Source organism: Anomaloglossus baeobatrachus, chromosome 9 (genome assembly GCF_048569485.1).
Source record: "Anomaloglossus baeobatrachus isolate aAnoBae1 chromosome 9, aAnoBae1.hap1, whole genome shotgun sequence".
Classification (NCBI taxonomy): Eukaryota; Metazoa; Chordata; class Amphibia; order Anura; family Aromobatidae; genus Anomaloglossus; species Anomaloglossus baeobatrachus.
Genome location: NC_134361.1, coordinates 27,114,887 through 27,134,008, shown reverse-complemented (window position 1 = coordinate 27,134,008; position 19,122 = coordinate 27,114,887). Strand labels below are relative to the sequence as shown.

General features: G+C 50.4%; 1 protein-coding gene across 1 annotated transcript in view; it reads right to left on the bottom strand.

Moving 5' to 3' along the window:
• Positions 1–7,036: 7,036 nt before the first annotated feature.
• The window catches only part of PPP1R10 (protein phosphatase 1 regulatory subunit 10), a 49,665-nt gene continuing 37,579 nt past the window's right edge, over positions 7,037–19,122 (bottom strand). Inside the window, exons 18-20 of the mRNA XM_075323414.1 lie at positions 16,961–17,080; positions 8,689–9,123; positions 7,037–7,836 (exon numbers count right to left, since the gene is read on the bottom strand). Of these exons, the coding sequence (XP_075179529.1) occupies positions 7,730–7,836; positions 8,689–9,123; positions 16,961–17,080 (662 nt within the window). The 3' untranslated portion in view covers positions 7,037–7,729. The remainder of the gene's footprint in view (positions 7,837–8,688; positions 9,124–16,960; positions 17,081–19,122) is intronic.

The following is a 19,122-nucleotide window of genomic DNA, read 5'->3' as shown; positions in this document are numbered from 1 at the left end:
GACCTCTTGAGATAACCCTGAAGACGCTAGGATCCAGGACTCAATGGCCACACAGCCAGGTTGAGGGCCGCAGAATTCAGATGGAAAAACGGACCTTGAGACAGCAAGTCTGGTCGGTCTTGTAGTGCCCACGGTTGGCCCACCGTGAGATGCCACAGATCCGGGTACCACGACCTCCTCGGCCAGTCTGGAGCGACGAGGATGGCGCGGCGGCAGTCGGACCTGATCTTGCGTAACACTCTGGGCAACAGTGCCAGAGTAGGAAACACATAAGGGAGTTGAAACTGCGACCAATCCTGAACTAAAGCGTCTGCCGCCAGAGCTCTGTGATCTTGAGACCGTGCCATGAATGTCGGGACCTTGTGGTTGTGCCGGGACGCCATTAGGTCGACGTCCGGCATCCCCCAGCGGCAACAGATCTCCTGAAACACGTCCGGGTGAAGGGACCATTCCCCTGCGTCCATGCCCTGGCGACTGAGAAAGTCTGCTTCCCAGTTTTCTACGCCCGGGATGTGAACTGCGGATATGGTGGAGGCTGTGGCTTCCACCCATAGCAGAATCCGCCGGACTTCCTGGAAGGCTTGCCGACTGCGTGTTCCGCCTTGGTGGTTGATGTAAGCCACCGCTGTGGAGTTGTCCGACTGAATTCGGATCTGCCTGCCCTCCAGCCACGGCTGGAACGCCTTTAGGGCAAGATACACTGCCCTTATCTCCAGAACATTGATCTGAAGGGAGGACTCTGGCTGAGTCCAAGTACCCTGAGCCCTGTGGTGGAGAAAGACCGCTCCCCACCCTGACAGGCTCGCGTCCGTTGTGACCACAGCCCAGGATGGGGGCAGGAAGGATTTCCCCTTCGACAGAGAAGTGGGAAGAAGCCACCACTGAACGGAAGCCTTGGCTGCCCGAGACAGGGAGACGTTCCTGTCGAGGGACGTCGACTTCCTGTCCCATTTGCGGAGAATGTCCCATTGAAGTGGACGCAGATGAAACTGCGCAAAAGGAACTGCCTCCATTGCTGCTACCATCTTCCCTAGGAAGTGCATGAGGCGCCGCAAGGGGTGTGACTGGCCTTGAAGGAGAGATTGCACCCCTGTCTGCAGTGAACGCTGTTTGTCCAGCGGAAGCTTCACTATCGCTGAGAGAGTATGAAACTCCATGCCAAGATATGTCAGTGATTGGGCCGGTGTCAGATTTGACTTCGGAAAATTGATGATCCATCCGAAACTCTGGAGAGTCTCTAGAGCAATGCTCAGGCTGTGTTGGCATGCCACTTGAGAGGGTGCCTTGACAAGCAGATCGTCTAAGTAAGGGATCACCGAATGTCCCTGAGAGTGCAGAACTGCTACTACTGTTGCCATGACCTTGGTGAAGACCCGTGGGGCTGTCGCCAAGCCGAAAGGCAGTGCCACGAACTGAAGGTGTTCGTCCCTATGGCGAAACGCAGGAAGCGCTGATGCTCTGGAGCAATCGGTACGTGGAGATAAGCATCTTTGATGTCGATTGATGCTAGAAAATCTCCTTGGGACATTGAGGCGATGACGGAGCGGAGCGATTCCATCCGGAACCGCCTGGTTTTTACATGTTTGTTGAGCAGTTTTAGGTCCAGAACAGGACGGAAGGATCCGTCCTTTTTCGGCACCACGAACAAGTTGGAATAAAAACCTTGACCCTGTTGCTGAAAAGGAACAGGGATCACCACTCCTTCTGCCTTCAGAGTGCACACCGCCTGAAGAAGAGCATCGGCTCGCTCGGGGGGCGGCGATGTTCTGAAGAACCGAGTCGGAGGACGAGAGTTGAACTCTATCCTGTAACCGTGAGACAGAATGTCTGTCACCCAACGGTCTTTTACCTGTGGCAGCCAGGCGTCGCAAAAGCGGGAAAGCCTGCTACCGACCGAGGATACGGTTTGGGGAGGCCGAAAGGCATGAGGAGGCCGCTTTGGGAGCGGTTCCCCCGGCGGTCTTTTTAGGACGTGACTTAGACCGCCATGAATCGGAGTTCCTCTGATCCTTCTGAGGCCTTTTGGACGAGGAGAATTGAGACCTGCCCGCGGACCGAAACCTCGATTGTACCTTCCGTGGTTGAGGTCTGTTTGGTTTGGACTGGGGTAAGGATGAATCCTTTCCCTTGGATTGTTTAATGATTTCGTCCAATCGCTCACCAAACAGACGGTCGCCAGAAAATGGCAAACCGGTTAAGAACTTTTTGGAAGCAGAGTCTGCCTTCCATTCACGTAGCCACATGGCCCTGCGGACTGCCACCGAATTGGCGGATGTTACCGCCGTACGGCTCGCAGAGTCCAGGACAGCATTAATGGCGTAGGACGCAAACGCCGACGCCTGAGAGGTTAAGGACACCACTTGCGGAGCAGACGTACGTGTGACTGCATTAATCTGCGCATGACAAGCTGAGATAGCTTGGAGTGCCCATACGGCTGCGAATGCTGGAGCAAAAGACGCGCCGATAGCTTCATAGATGGATTTCAACCAGAGCTCCATCTGTCTGTCAGTGGCATCTTTGAGTGAAGCCCCATCTTCCACTGCAACTATGGATCTAGCCGCCAGTCTGGAGACTGGAGGATCCACCTTGGGACACTGAGCCCAGCCCTTGACAACGTCAGGGGGGAAGGGATAACGTGTATCCTTAAGGCGCTTGGAAAAACGCTTATCTGGACAAGCTCGGTGTTTCTGGACTGCCTCTCTGAAGTCAGAGTGATCCAGAAACGTACTCAATGTACGCTTGGGAAACCTGAAACGGAATTTCTCCTGCTGAGAAGCTGACTCCTCAATTGGAGGAGCTGGTGGAGAAATATCCAACACCTGATTGATGGTCGCTCTAAGGTCATTCACTATGGCGTCACCTTCAGGTGTATCTAGGTTGAGAGCGGCATCAGGATCAGAATCCTGATCTGCTACCTCCGCTTCATCATCCAGAGAGTCCTCCTGCTGAGACTCCGAACAGTGTGATGAGGTCGAGGGAATTTCCCAGCGAGCCCGTTTAGGCGGCCTGGGACTGCGGTCCGTGTCAGAGACCTCACCCTGGGACCTATGGGTCGCCCCAGGAGCACTTTGCTGCTCCAACTGAGGGGGGCCTGGGGTCAATGATTGAACAGTGCCCGTGGCCTGAGTCACCGGTCTGGACTGTAAGGCTTCTAGTATCTTAGCAGACCATTTATCCATACTCTCAGACAGTTTGTCAGCAAATACTGCAAACTCCGTCCCTGTCACCTGGACAGTGGTAGCAGGTGGTTCCACCTGGGCCACCAGTAGCAGAGGCTCCGGCTGAGTAAGTGCCACAGGGGCCGAGCATTGCACACAATGAGGATCGGTGGAACCTGCCGGTAGTATAGCCGCACATGAGGTACAGGTTGCAAAGTAAGCCTGTGCTTTGGCACCCTTGCTTTTTGCGGACGACATGCTGTTGTCTCCTCTGAGTACAATCCAAGAGGGTATATAGCCAAAAATCAACAGTGCGACCGTACAGTGTAAATGTATAGCATATAAGCATATATATATATATGTACACTTCGGCACTCAGTGGGGCCAGCACCCAGGTGCTGCTTACCGACCGCTCAAAGCGGTTGTGTGATCACCAGATTCCCTTGCCTGGGCCTCCCAGAGCAGTGTTGTCTCTCCTCTCCAGCGTCAGAAGTGCTGACAGGAATGGCTGCCGGCGTTCTGTGGGGAGGAGGGGGCCGTGGGCGTGCCCCAGAAAGTGCGGGAATCTGATGCCCCACTGAGCTGAGTGAGGGGGGAGGAGGATACAGAGTATGCTCCAGCCCTCAGCGCTGACGTCCTGTGCAGCGTCCCGCCCTTCCCCTGACTGGCAGGCCTGGGGGTGGGAATATGCGATACTAGGCCGCAAAAGCCGGGGACTAAAGTTATAAGCGCGGCCGGCAAATAAGCGCGGCCGGCGCGGTAGTCCCCGGCGCACTAACACACCCAGCAGTGCTGCAGTGTGTATGGCACAAGCGCTCCATGCGCGGTCCCCCAGGGGGACACAGAGTACCTCACAGTAGCAGGGCCTTGTCCCTGACGATACCCGGCTCCTGTCCAGCAGATTCCCCAGGGGCTGCGGAGGGAGCACGGTCTCAGTGCCTGGAGACCGATTAGGATCCCACTTCACCCAGAGCCCATTAAGGGATGGGGAAGGAAAACAGCATGTGGCTCCTGCCTGTGTACCCGCAATGGGTACCTCAACCTTAACAGCACCGCCGACCAGAGTGGGGTGAGAAGGGAGCATGCTGGGGGCCCTGTTATGGGCCCTCTTTCCTTCCATCCGACCTAGTCAGCAGCTGCTGCTGACCAAGATGTGGAGCTATGCGTGGATGTCAGCCTCCTTCGTACAAAGCATGAAAACTGAGGAGCCCGTGAGGCACGGGGGGTGTATAGGCAGAAGGGGAGGGGCTTTACACTTTTAAGTGTAATACTTTGTGTGGCCTCCGGAGGCAGAAGCTATACACCCAATTGTCTGGGTCTCCCAATGGAGCGACAAAGAAAAAGGGTATACAGCCCGACCGAACAGAAATATATATATAAATACGTATCTATTCCGGCACCCTAGGGGGACCAGCACCGGGTGTGTGTCCTCCAGATTCCCTGCCTTAGGTCCCCCGGAGCTGCAGAGCTCTTCACTGAGAATCCTCCACCGGCAGAATGCCAAAAAATGGCTGCCGGAGCTCTCAGGGGAGGAGTGGAGCCGTGGGCGGCGCCAGGAAAGTGCGGGAATCTGGGGTCCCCACAGTGATCAGTGAGGGGGGAGGATACATGCAGGATGGTCCGGCCCTCACATCCGACGTCAGGTCGGCAGTCCCGCCCTTACCCCTGACAGGCAGGCCCGGGGGCGGGATTTTTGCGACTAGGCCGCGATGAAGCCGGGGACTAAATTTGAGACCGCGCCCGACAAGCAGGCACGGTCGGCGCGGAAGTCCGCCGGCCTTCTCAATTCAGCAGCTGCCGCAGCGTCCGGGAAGAAGGTGCGCTCCCTGCACAGTCCCCTATGGGGACACAGAGTACCTTAGAGTTGCAGGGCCCGGTCCCTGAGGTTGAATAGACTCCGGTCCGGCAGATTCCCACAGGGGCTGCGGAGGGAGCACGGTCCCAGTAAATGGATGACCGCTCAGGATCCCACTTCTCCCAGAGCCGCTAAGGGATGGTGAAGGAGACGGCATGAGGCTCCGGCCTTTGTACCCACAATGGGTACCTCAACCTTAACAACACCGCCGACGTAGTGGGGTGAGAAGGGAACATGCCGGGGGCCCTCTTTTCTTCCAACCGACATAACTAATATGAGAATGCATGAGTGGATGTGTGCCTCCTTCCACACAAAGCATAAAACTGAGGAGCCAGTGATCCACGGGAGGGTGTATAGGCAGAGGGGAGGGGTTACACTTTTTTAAGTGTAATACTTTGTGTGGCCTCCGGAGGCAGAAGCTATACACCCAATTGTCTGGGTCTCCCAATGGAGCGACAAAGAAAGTACATCATAAATTAAAGTACAAAACTGAATCAGCAGATGATGGAAAGTTTACATTTTGCTTGGCGGTCTTCTAGCGAGCAAATATTACATAGTCCTTTTTTTCCCCTGTGAACATGTTATTTCAGAAATGAGCTAAATCTCTTATGATCCGGTTCAATCCACCTTCTCATTGGGTTTATTTATCATTTACAAAGTATACAAAAAGAAAAAAAAGAAAAACCATGGCGTCAGGGAGGACTCCCACTGGGGGTCCGTAAAAAAAAAAAAAGTAAACAATTAAAAGAAATACAATATATTCTTGGACAGTTTTCACAGAAAACAAGTTTACAGGATAGGGACTCAGTGCTCGCTCCCATCCTGTGATGTCGATGGGTAGGAAAAGATCAGCGCTTGCCCTGTTAATACTGTATTTAAATACACAGTGTGTCCACCCGTATCCTGTCCACCGCCATTAATTTGAGAACGGCGGCAGCTATAGGCATAGAAGTGGTGTCTAGGTATAGTAAAGTAGCCATGTGCTACGCAATTAAACCACCTATAGCGCCACCTGGTGGAAAACAACGGAGTTAGCATTTTTATCTCGAAAACGGAACGAGAGAGAAAAAAAGTAGTAGTTGTAGGGCATCATCAATTCAATATGAATCGACACCTTGCATACAGAAATGCTATGATTAGAAGGTGTAAAACTCACAAGGCTGCGGACGTGAAGCGATACCTCATGGAGACCTTCCTACAAGTCATTGGGTATGGTGGCTGTGTGGAGTGGCCTCCACACTCACCTGACCTGACCCCACTGGACTTCTTTCTGTGAGGTCACATCAAACAGCAGGTGTATGCGACCCCTCCACCAACATTGCAGGACCTACGACGACGTATCACAGATGCTTGTGCAAACGTGTCACCTACCATATTGCACAGCGTGCAGCAAGATACAGTATGCTGTCCAGATGTGCATTGCAGCTGACGGGGGACACTGAGCATCAAAGTTAAATGGGCGCCATATGTGTGACCGGCATTCAATGTTTGGGGGGGGTCATGGGTTTCATATCATAGCATTTCTGTATGCAAGGTGTCGATTCGTATTGAATTGATGATGCCCTACAACTTTGTCACACTTTTTTTCTCTATCTCGTTCCATTTTCGAGATAAAAATGCTAATTCCGTTGTTTTCCACCATGTGGCGCTATAGGTGGTTTCATTGCGTAGCGCATGGCTACTTTACTATACCTAGACACCACTTCTATGCCTATAGCTGCCGCCGTTCTCAAGATAATGATGGTGGACAGGATATGGGTGGACACACTGTATACATCCTAGGAAGGGGGGATGGGGGGGAGAAAAGCTAATGACGAACACCATATTGAAGTGGTATCAAAAACAGCAAAATGCTTGTTGTATACTGATTGACGGCAATGAACTCCTCTCGTGTGTAGACCCCCGATACTATAAACACTCAGCATTATCAGTATATAGATACCCTGCACATTACACAGAGCAGAAAGGTCACTATATACATGGTACAGATGCTCAGCATCATTACAATTTGACATTATATATATTAAAAAAAAAAAAAAAAAAAGTGGTCAAAAATATTCAGTGGTTTCCAATGCCAGAAAAGGAGTTCATAATGACAAGTCTTTAGGAGTCTTCGCACTTCAGTGTAGAGTTCAGTCGCTGTAATACTCGTTCTTAGAAGGTCCGTTGTGGAGAATGAAACAAAGCTGAAGACAACACTGAGTCACATGGAGCTAACGTAGTGTTTAGAGTGTAAAGTTGTACCCCGATAGGATCGGGGAGAATGACAAAAAGTGTAATGGGGAACTGGGGGGAGAGTAATAAGCGAGAAAAAAAAAAATCATGGCCGGGAGGTGGCTTGATCACATGTGATTTCTTTCCTTATGCAGTGGCATTCGGGGGTGTAGATACGGATCCCCTCCATCCCAATGTTATCCATCTGATACCTAAGAGGAAGGAAACATTCTATTCTTTCGAATCTGCGGTCGACGGATTAGGCAAGACTCCCACAATCCCCCTGTGCTTCCTATTAAGCGCTTTTGTTTCCTTGTTTTAATGTTATTCAAGTAGAGTAGTAGATAGGGCAGGACTAGGAACGATTTGCTCTTTCCTCAGGTCCTGGGGCCTCACAGAAGCCATAATAAATAGAAAATCCAACAAGAATTCTTAAGTCACTTGTTCGCTTTCTTCCAGGAAAACACTGATTTAAAAAAAAAAAGTCTTTGGGGGGGATTCACTAGAGAGGGGGGCCGTTGATGCCCGGGTGGTAGAAGGCGCATCTGTTTTCATATCGGCAATTGCCTTTCAACATGAAGTGTCGGCAGACGGAGCGAAGAGACATATCTGGAAAGAGAAGAGAAGAGTTTTATAAAGACACGGAAATATCACACAGATATTAAGGGGGGGGGTATCCACTCATTAGTACATATGCCATACATGTCCGAAATACACGCGTGCTACCAGTGAGACCCAGAAGAGGCTGCTGCAACTAGGCAGATAAGGCCCAAGACACACGGCATGAAAATCGGAGTGAGTGCAATGTGATAAAACATCGCATTCCACTCGGACCAATATTGCTCTATGTGCCAGCGCACACGAGTGATTATTTTCTCAGCCCTAATCGAACCGAGTAAACAGTCGCAGCATGCTGTGGGTGCAATGCGATCCTTGTTTCTCTCACACCCATTCAAGTCTATGGGGCGAGAGAAAAATCGCACTGCACTCGCGGTACACCGGTGAGAATGGCAAGAATGGCAATAGCCAGCAACGGAGGAGAGAGATAAATCCCTGCCTCCCCTCCTCAGTGCCGACCCACCCACCACAGCTGTGGTCCGATCGCACCTCAGTCGCAGGGACACTCAGCTCCCGCTATGCTGCTAGCGGGAGCAGAGTGTCATGCGAGGATCGCAGTAGTTCCCCGTGTGGCCCCGGCCTAAATGAGAAGTGGCCACCTCTCCACTCTGTTGACTTTTATGGGAGGCATGTAAACAGCGATCACAGATAATAAACACCTCTCCATTCATCCTGTGCTGGAGTACTGCGGCCAGCTCACCATGATGGGGATAGGAGCAGAGTTAGGACTCCCACTATCAAACATTTATGGCATTTCCAAAAGTTATAACATAAAAGTCGGGATATCCTTTTTAATGGCCAATTAAGCTTCAACAATATAACTTGAATGGTTACTATTCTTACCTCCACCATGTCCATGACCCCGGTGTTCTCCACTGTGACCCCGATGTTCTCCACTATGACCCCGGTGTTCTCCACTGTGACCTCTATGTTCCCCACTATGGCCCCGATGTTCTCCACTGTGACCCCGATGCTCTCCGCCATAACCTCTATGCTCTATTCCATGGGGTCCGTCTCTTCCTCTTCCAGGAGGGCCTCTGTCACCTCCTCTTCCACCTCTCCCTCGGTATACAAGGTCCCCTCTGCCACCTCCCCTTCTGTGGAACGGAGGAGGGGGTGGGGGAGGGGGAGGAAGTCCTCTATCGCCTCTCATTCTACCTCTTGATCCCAAACTTTCATGATGCTCGCCTCTCATGTCATTAGGTGGAGGTTCCCAGTAACCGTCACGAGGAGGAGGTGGTCCCATCATCCGTGGACCGCCAGGGGGTCCGTGTGGCCCTATAAATATACAAAATATTGTTTTTTCATTAGAGCGGACCAGTCAACGGATTCATGCTTCCTAAACCAAATGACAGCATGAGTCAAAGCCTGGCTGCAAAAATGAAACCAGGAAGGTTTCAGAGAAACTATAGTTTGAAGATATGACAGGTGACCATAGACTAGGCCGGGGCTGCACACAGCCAGAGTTTCCTAGGACTGCTGCAGGTGATTGACCGGTCTCTTGCTTTGAAAAAGCCCTGCCAATCACCAGCAGTGGCTGCAAAAACAGACACGAGGTGGCACCGGACTAGTCTCGTCTCTAGCTATGGCCCATGGCTGGATTTCTAAGCTATATTATACTTGGCTGCAATCGTGCTGCCAGGCTCTGATTTGGCAGTTTGTAGTATTAATCTGAGCCACTTAATATTTATAGAGCACCATTCATTCCATGGTGCTGTACATGAGAAGGGGTTACATACAGAATACATATCCAAGTTACAATAGACTGACTGGTACAGACGGAAGAGTTCCCTGCCCTTGCGGGCTTACATTCTATAGGTAGCTTATTAACCATCAATGGGGCCTGGGTGCAATAGCTTTAAGCTCTGAGATTGGAAGAAGGGAATTTTGTTACTTACCGTAAATTCCTTTTCTTCTAGCTCTTATTGGGAGACCCAGACGATTGGGGTATAGCTACTGCCCTCTGGAGGCCACACAAAGCACTACATTAAAAGTGCAAGGCCCCTCCCCCTCTGGCTATACCCCCCCGTGGTATCACGGGTACTCCAGTTTTAGTGCCAAAGCAAGAAGGAGGAAGCCAACAACTGGTTTAAACAAATTAACTCCGAGTAACATCGGAGAACTGAAAAACCGTTCAACATGAACAACATGTGTACCCGCAAACAGCAAAAACAATCCCGAAGGACAACAGGGCGGGTGCTGGGTCTCCCAATAAGAGCTAGAAGAAAAGGAATTTACGGTAAGTAACAAAATTCCCTTCTTCTTCAGCGCTCTATTGGGAGACCCAGACGATTGGGACGTCCAAAAGCTGTCCCTGGGTGGGTAAAGAAATACCTCATGTTAGAGCTGCAAAACAGCCCCCCCCTACGGGGATGTCACTGCCGCCTGCAGGACTCTTCTACCTAAGCTGGCATCCGCCGAAGCATAGGTATGCACCTGATAATGCTTGGTGAAAGTGTGCAGACTCGACCAGGTAGCTGCCTGACACACCTGTTGAGCCGAAGCCTGGTGCCGTAATGCCCAGGACGCACCCACGGCTCTGGTTGAGTGGGCTTTTAGCACTGAAGGAACCGGAAGCCCAGCAGAACGGTAGGCCTCTATAATTGGTTCTTTGATCCATCGAGCCAAGGTGGCTTTAGAAGCCTGCAACCCCTTGCGCGGACCGGCGACAAGGACAAAAAGTGCATCGGAACGGCGCATGGGCGCCGTGCGGGAAATGTAGATCCTGAGTGCTCTCACCAGATCTAGCAAACGCAAGTCCTTTTCATACCGGTGAACCGGATGAGGATAAAAGGAAGGCAAGGATATATCCTGATTAAGATGAAACGAGGATACGACCTTAGGGAGAAACTCCGGAATGGGGCGCAGCACTACCTTGTCCTGGTGGAACACCAAGAAGGGAGCCTTGGATGACAGAGCTGCCAGCTCAGACACTCGCCGAAGCGATGTGATCGCAACAAGAAACGCCACTTTCTGTGACAGGCGAGAAAAAGAAACTTCTTTGAGAGGCTCGAAAGGCGGTTTCTGGAGAGCCACTAGTACTCTGTTCAGATCCCATGGATCCAACGGCCGCTTGTACGGGGGCACAATATGACAGACCCCCTGCAGGAACGTGCGCCCCTTAGGAAGACGTGCTAGACGCTTCTGAAAAAACACGGATAGTGCCGAGACTTGCCCTTTAAGGGAGCTGAGCGACAAGCCCTTTTCCAACCCTGATTGCAGGAAAGACAGAAAAGTGGGCAATGCAAATGGCCAGAGAGACACTCCCTGAGCAGAGCACCAGGTTAAGAAAATCTTCCACGTTCTGTGGTAGATCTTAGCAGAAGTTGACTTCCTAGCTTGTCTCATTGTGGCTACCACTCCCTGTGATAAGCCTGTTGACGATAGGATCCAGGACTCAATGGCCACACAGTCAGGTTTAGGGCCGCAGAATTCTGATGGAAAAACGGCCCTTGAGACAGCAGGTCTGGACGGTCTGGAAGTGACCACGGTCGGCCGACCGTGAGATGCCACAGATCCGGATACCACGATCTCCTCGGCCAGTCTGGGGCGACGAGTATGATGCGGCTGCAATCGGATCTGATCTTGCGTAACACTCTGGGCAAGAGTGCCAGAGGCGGAAATACATATGGGAGGCGGAACTGCGACCAATCTTGCACCAAGGCGTCTGCCGCCAGAGCTCTTTGATCGCGCGACCGCGCCATGAATGCCGGGACCTTGTTGTTGTGCCGAGACGCCATTAGGTCGACGTCCGGCACCCCCCAGCGGCGACAGATTTCCTGAAACACGTCCGGGTGAAGGGACCATTCCCCTGCGTCCATACCCTGGCGACTGAGGAAGTCTGCTTCCCAGTTTTCTACGCCTGGGATGTGAACCGCGGAGATGGTGGATGCTGTGTCCTCCACCCAATTCAGAATGCGCCGGACTTCCTGAAAGGCTTGCCGGCTGCGCGTCCCTCCTTGGTGGTTGATGTATGCCACCGCTGTGGAGTTGTCCGACTGGATTCGGATCTGCTTTCCTTCCAGCCACTGTTGAAAGGCTAGTAGGGCAAGATACACTGCCCTGATTTCCAGAACATTGATCTGAAGGGTGGACTCTTGCGGAGTCCACGTCCCCTGAGCCCTGTGGTGTAGAAACACTGCTCCCCACCCCGACAGACTCGCATCTGTCGTGACCACTGCCCAGGATGGAGGCAGGAAGGATCTTCCCTGAGACAATGAGGTGGGAAGGAGCCACCATTGTAGAGAGTCCTTGGCCGTCTGGGAAAGAGAGACTTTCCTGTCCAGGGAAGTCGTCTTCCCGTCCCATTGACGGAGAATGTCCCATTGAAGTGGACGCAGATGAAACTGCGCAAAGGGAACTGCTTCCATGGCTGCCACCATCTTCCCTAGGAAGTGCATGAGGCGCCGTAAGGGGTGCGACTGGCCCTGAAGGAGAGATTGCACCCCTGTCTGTAGGGACCGCTGCTTGTTTAGCGGAAGCTTCACTCTCGCTGCTCGAGTATGGAACTCCATGCCAAGATACGTTAGTGACTGTGTCGGTGACAGATTTGACTTTGGAAAGTTGATGATCCATCCAAAAGTCTGGAGAGTCTCCAGCGTAGCCTGTAGACTGAGTTGGCATGCCTCTTGAGAGGGTGCCTTGACAAGTAGATCGTCTAGGTAAGGGATCACCGAGTGTCCCTGAGAGTGCAAGACTGCTACCACCGCCGCCATGACCTTGGTGAAGACCCGGGGGGCTGTCGCCAGACCGAATGGCAGAGCTGCGAACTGAAGATGGTCGTCTCCTATCACAAAACGTAGAAAACGTTGATGTTCTGTAGCAATTGGCACGTGGAGATAAGCATCTTTGATGTCTATTGAGGCAAGGAAGTCTCCTTGAGACATTGAGGCAATGACAGAACGGAGGGTTTCCATCCGGAACCGTCTGGCGTGCACATGTTTGTTGAGCAGTTTTAGGTCCAGAACAGGACGGAACGAGCCGTCCTTTTTTGGCACCACAAAGAGATTGGAGTAAAACCCTCTCCCTTGTTCCTGAGACGGTACAGGAACCACTACTCCTTCCGCTCTTAGGGAGTCCACCGCCTGCCGCAGTACATCTACACGGTCTGGATGTGGGGAGGTTCTGAAGAACCGAGCTGGAGGACGAGAACTGAACTCGATTCTGTACCCGCGCGACAAAATGTCTGTCACCCACCGGTCTTTGACCTGTGACAACCAAGTGTCGTAAAAGCGGGAGAGCCTGCCCCCGACCGGAGATGCGGAGGGAGGGGACTGGAAGTCATGAGGTAGCCGCTTTGGAAGCGGTTCCTCCATTTGCTTTCTTGGGGCGTGAATGAGCCCGCCAGGAATCTGAGTTTCTTTGCGTCCTCTGAGTCCCTTTGGACGAGGAGAATTGTGTTTTGCCCGAACCTCGAAAGGACTGAAACTTCTGCTGCCACTTTCTCTGCTGAGGTTTGCTTGATCTGGGCTGGGGTAAAGAGGAGTCTTTACCCTTGGACTGTTTAATGATGTCAGCCAATGGCTCGCCAAACAGTCTATCTCTAGATAAAGGCAAGCTGGTTAAACATTTTTTGGAACCAGCATCTGCTTTCCAGTCCTTTAACCACAAGGCTCTGCGCAAAACTACCGAATTGGCGGACGCCATTGAGGTGCGACTGGTAGATTCTAGGACCGCATTGATAGCGTAAGACGCAAACGCGGACATCTGCGAGGTAAGGGACGCCACTTGCGGCACCGCTGGATGTAAGATAGCATCCACTTTTGCTAAACCAGCTGAAATAGCTTGGAGTGCCCATACGGCTGCGAATGCTGGAGCAAACGACGCGCCGATAGCTTCATAGACAGATTTTAACCAAAGGTCCATCTGTCTGTCATTGGCATCCTTAAGTGAAGCGCCATCCTCCACTGCAACTATGGATCTAGCTGCAAGCTTGGAAATCGGGGGGTCCACCTTTGGACACTGGGTCCAGCGCTTGACCACATCAGGGGGGAAAGGATAACGTGTATCCTTAGAACGTTTAGAGAAACGCTTTTCTGGATGAGCGTCGTGTTTCTGGATTGATTCTCTGAAGTCAGAGTGATCCAACAGAGCACTTAATTTACGCTTGGGATATAGGAAACGAAATTTCTCCTGCTCTGCCGCTGCCTCTTCTGCTGAAGGGGCTGGGGGAGAAATATCTAACAGCCTATTGATGGCTGAGATAAGATCGTTTACCATGGCGTCCCCATCCGGGGTATCCAGATTGAGAGGGGTTCCAGGATTAGACTCCTGATCACTCTCTTCAGACACATCACAGGGAGACTGATTGCGCTGAGACCCTGAGCAGTGTGATGACGTTGAGGGTCTTTCCCAGCGAGCCCGCTTGGGGTGGCTGGGGCAATCATCTGAGTCATTATACTCATCCTGAGAAGCCGGGGACCCCCTTGCAGTCTGGATTAAATCCAACTGCGGAGGATTAGAGGACATAGACCTCGCCGTGTCCATAGACTGAGCCCCAGGCATGGATTGCAAAGTTTCCAGGATTTTTGCCATAGTCACAGACATATTAACCGCAAAAACTGCAAAGTCTGTCCCCGACACCGGGGCAGGACTTACAGGCGTCTCAGCCTGGGTCACTATCTCTCCTGACTCCGGCTGGCGAAGCAGCACCGGATCTGAGCATTGCACACAATGGGGGTCCTTGGAGCCTGCTGGTAGAGCAGCCCCACATGCAGCACACGCAGTGCACACAGCCCTAGCCTTGGCAGCTTTGCGTCTTGTGGATGACATGTTGCTGCCTCCTCAGAGCGATCTGGGGTATTCAGCCAGGAAGCGACCTCACAGTGCAATAAATCAATAAATAACTATGTCCAGTGACACAATACACTAACATACACTGAGGCACTAGAGGGGCCAGCTGAAAAGCCGCTTACCGCCCGCTTAAGAGCGGGTGTGTGGTCTTCCAAAGCCCCTCAGTCTAGGTCTCCCAGAGCCTTGCGTCCTTCCTCCAGCCAGACATGCATGTAATGGCTGCCGGCGTCCTGAGAGAAGAAGGGGGGCGGGCCCTGGGCGTTCCTGACCAAGAGCGGGAAGCCTGCTTCCCTCTGTGCCTAGTGAGAGGGCTGGAGCATGTAAATCAGGCTCCAGCCCTCCTCGCTGCCGTGAAACAGCGTCTCTCCCCTACCCTGATTGACAGGGTGGGGGCGGGAACGATCGGAGCTGCCGGCGTCCTAGGCCCAAAAGCCGGGGACTAGAGTTATAAACGCCGCCGCCGTAAAAGCGCGGTCGGCGTATCCCCGGCGCACCACAAGTCACAGCAGCGCCGCCCGGTCCAGTGAGGGTCGGCGCTGCGTTCCCAGAACACAAAGTCCCCCAGATAACTGTAGGAACACCAGCTCAGTGTACGGTCCCCGGCGCACTACAACACCCAGCCAGCCCGGAATGTGTCTGTGCCTGCCGGGGACACAGAGTACCTGTATGATGCAGGGCCCGGTCCCTGATGGTACTCCTGCTCCGTATCCATCAGGTTCTAATGGGTCTGTGGATGGAGCCCGGCGTCAGAGCTGAGAGGCCGGCAGGATCCCACTTCCACAGAGCCCCCAAGGGGATGTGGAAGGAAAACAGCATGTGGGGCTCCAGCCCTGTACCAGCAATAGGTACCTCAACCTTACAACACCATCCAGGGGTGAGAAGGGAGCATGCTGGGGACACTATATGTGTCCTCTTTTCTTCCATCCGAACTAGTCAGCAGCTACTGCTGACTAAAATCTGTGGAGCTATGCATGGAATGTCTGACCTCCTTCGCACACAAAGCTAAAACTGGAGTACCCGTGATACCACGGGGGGGTATAGCCAGAGGGGGAGGGGCCTTGCACTTTTAATGTAGTGCTTTGTGTGGCCTCCAGAGGGCAGTAGCTATACCCCAATCGTCTGGGTCTCCCAATAGAGCGCTGAAGAAAGGACATTTTTCTTTTTTTTATTTATAAACCATCTTTATTGAAAAGAAATCATTATACATGTACAGTGTGTAAAGTTAGATGCAATTTCGGAAATATCAGATGCAACTTTGATTATGCAAGTTATAAGACGGTGTATTCTTAACTAACCTACCAAATCTAGAACTCCCACAATCACTCCCCCCCCCCTCTTTTCCCCTTTCCCCAGGCACAAAACATATTTGTAGTATCCTCTTAGCCAAGCCTAACCGGTGTGGTACCTGCAATGAGTTGTCTTATACCAGTCGGTAAATTGGAAGCATTCGCGCATCGATTGGCGTACCGAGAGAGTGGTTGTGTATCGCTATAGTGTGACCATGTGAAAAAGAAAAGTTCTGTTCTTTTGTTTTTATGTAATAGAGATTCAATGCACTCCATTTGAAATAAGTAATTCATCTTTCTGGATATAAAAGTTAAAGTGGGGACTGTATTTTGTGCCCATAAATGGAGGATACTTTTTCGGGTAGCTGCGGCCCAGATAATTATAATACGTCGTTGTTGGAAAGGACATTTTTCAATAATCACAAATAGTACAATGAGGGGAGGGGTGAAATTGTGGATGTCGTCTGAGTTATAGCTTGTTTGTTCAAACGTAATAAGAATATCTGTGTATATAAATAATCAAAATGTAGATGTAGTTGCATAATTATGTCTGTCTATGTAGCCATCGCATAGACCCATAATATAATTTAACGTTGTATAGTCATGAAGGGGATACCAAGAATGAGAACAGATGTACAAACTATGAAAGTCTCTTAATAATGAGTAAAAGTCTTATCAGTAGCTTCACACAGAAAGAATGTACAAGAAACAATGTGCTGTGAGAAATTAAGTTGTGGAAAACTCCCTGTTTAGCTTCAAGGTTATTCATGCATATTGTATAATTGAATCTATCCAATACACGAGTTCAATTGATGACGCTAGCTCAAGGAGAAAGCATGTCTGTGTGTTTATTGTCTGATGCATTGATATATCGGCACTGATATACAGCTAATACGGCACAGTCTCTGGATATCCCAAACGAAGACTCCATTAGCAGTCTTCACCAAAATTCCTCCCTTGACAAAATATGTGGTGGTTCCAGACAATTTATGGGGGAAGGAAAAAAAATAAAAAAAAAATATTCAAACAAAGCATACCTGGGTATGGTCCGCCAGGGGGGGGAAAGTGTTCAGGCGGTGGTGGCAGCTGTGTATTTTTTGGTGCTGGTGGTGGGAAGCCATTGTTGGCCGGCAATGGTCCGGCCATTCCTGGTACAGCTATAAAAATAAAAGCAATATACGATTGTAGGTATTTACACACAAAATACTATTGGATGACTGATTAGAAGACTTAATAATTCTAATAAACTCTTCAGATGCCGTCATTCCTATTTAGCGCGGTCTTTCCCTTTTTATAATCACGTGCCTTTTAGCCTCGATGTTTTGTTAATTTTCTCAAAAAGTCTATTGGCCATACAAACTATACAGTGCCTTGCAGAAGTATTCATAGCCCCCCCTTGTTTCACGGGTTCTTTAGGGTGTGCATCAGTTCATGTAAAAATACATGCCTACAACTGTGAACATTGTTTTTACTTTTTATTGTGAAACAAACAATGAGGACACAATAACTCAAAAGCTTTGGTGTGCATAACTATTCACCCCCTAAAGTCAGTACTTTGTAGAGCCATTTTTGCGGCAATTACAGCTGCAAATCGCTGTGGATAAGTCTCGGAGCTTTCCATATCTTGGCACTGGTGTTTTCGTCTATTCCTGAAGGCAAAACTGCTCCAGCTCCTTCCAAGTTAGATGGATTCTTCTGGTGAACAGCGATCTTCAAGTCTCTTCACAGATTCTCCATTGGATTAAGGTCTGGGCTTTGATTCGGCCACTCAGTACATTTAGGCTACGTGCACACAGTGCGTTTTTATCCCATTTTTTATGCGTTTTGTCACAAACCTGCATGCAAATCCTTATGCCAGCAAAGTCAATGAGAATTCTGAAGTTTTGAGGATATGTTGCTTCCCCCCCCTTTTTTTTCCTTGCAAATTTGCAGCAGAGAATAGACACAGCATGTGGATTTTTTAGCATTTGACTAAACTAAATCTTGCTCAAAAATATCCCTGTATTTCTCACCATCCATCTTCCCCTTGACCCAGACCATTTTGCCTGTTGTCCCTGCTGCAGAGAAACCTCCCCACAGCATGATGCCGCCACCACCACCACATCTCACTGTGGGGAGGGTATTTGAGTGATGAGCTGTGTTTCTTCGCGCCAGACATAGCATTTACCTTGATGGCCAAAAAGTTCACTCTTGGTCTCATCTGAGCACAGCACCTTCCTCCATTCGTTTGAGGAGTCTAGCACATGTATTGTGGCAAAATCAAAACGAGCTTTTCAATTTTAGGCTGTAAGTAAAGGCTTTTTCTGGCCACTCTTCAATTAAGGTCGACTATGGAGTGTACAGCTTATTGTGGTCGTATGGAGAGGTACTCCAGTCTCTGGGAACTCTGCAGCTCCTAAAGGGTTACCTTTGGTCTTTCTGCTGCCTCTTTGGTTAATACCCTCCTTACCCAGGCTGAGAGTTTTGGTGGGCGGCTCACTATGGGAAGGTTTGTTGTGTTTCCATGTTCTTTTCATTTGATGATAATGGATTTGACGGTGCTCCGGGGATCATCAGAGACTGGGATATTTTGTTAGAACACAACCCTGACTTGTAGTTAACAACTTTGTCTCTGACATGTTTGAAGATCTCCTTGATCTTCATGGTGTTTTTTGGAGATCTACTTGCTCTTCATAAATTGTTTGGTTAGTGGAGCCTCTTGCTTAATGGTGTTGCAGCCTATGTGGCCTTTAAGTAAAGGTGTGTGTATATACCAACAGTCCCCGGAACACTTAGTGAAAGGATGTTCACCTGTGTGCAAACTAAGTATGTGGTTTATGAAGGTAATATGCACCAGAATTGTGTAAAGTGTAATTACTTTGTGTGGCCTCCGGAGGCAGAAGCTATACACCCAATTGTCTGGGTCTCCCAATGGAGCGACAAAAATTTTTTTTTGGGACATCATAGCAGAAGAGATGAATAGATATGCACATGACAATTATTATTTATGTTATCCCATAAATTAAAATTTTGCCCATTTCCAAACTTAACTATCAAATGCTGATGCATCAAACACAAATTGGATTGCAAAAATATTTAAACACAGGTTGTAATGTAACAAAATGGGTAAAAAGCCAAGGGGGGAGGGGGTGGTAATTCATTTCCAATGCGCTGTATATGGAAGAGGACAGACACATACTAATCCTATGCCCCTTGCTGA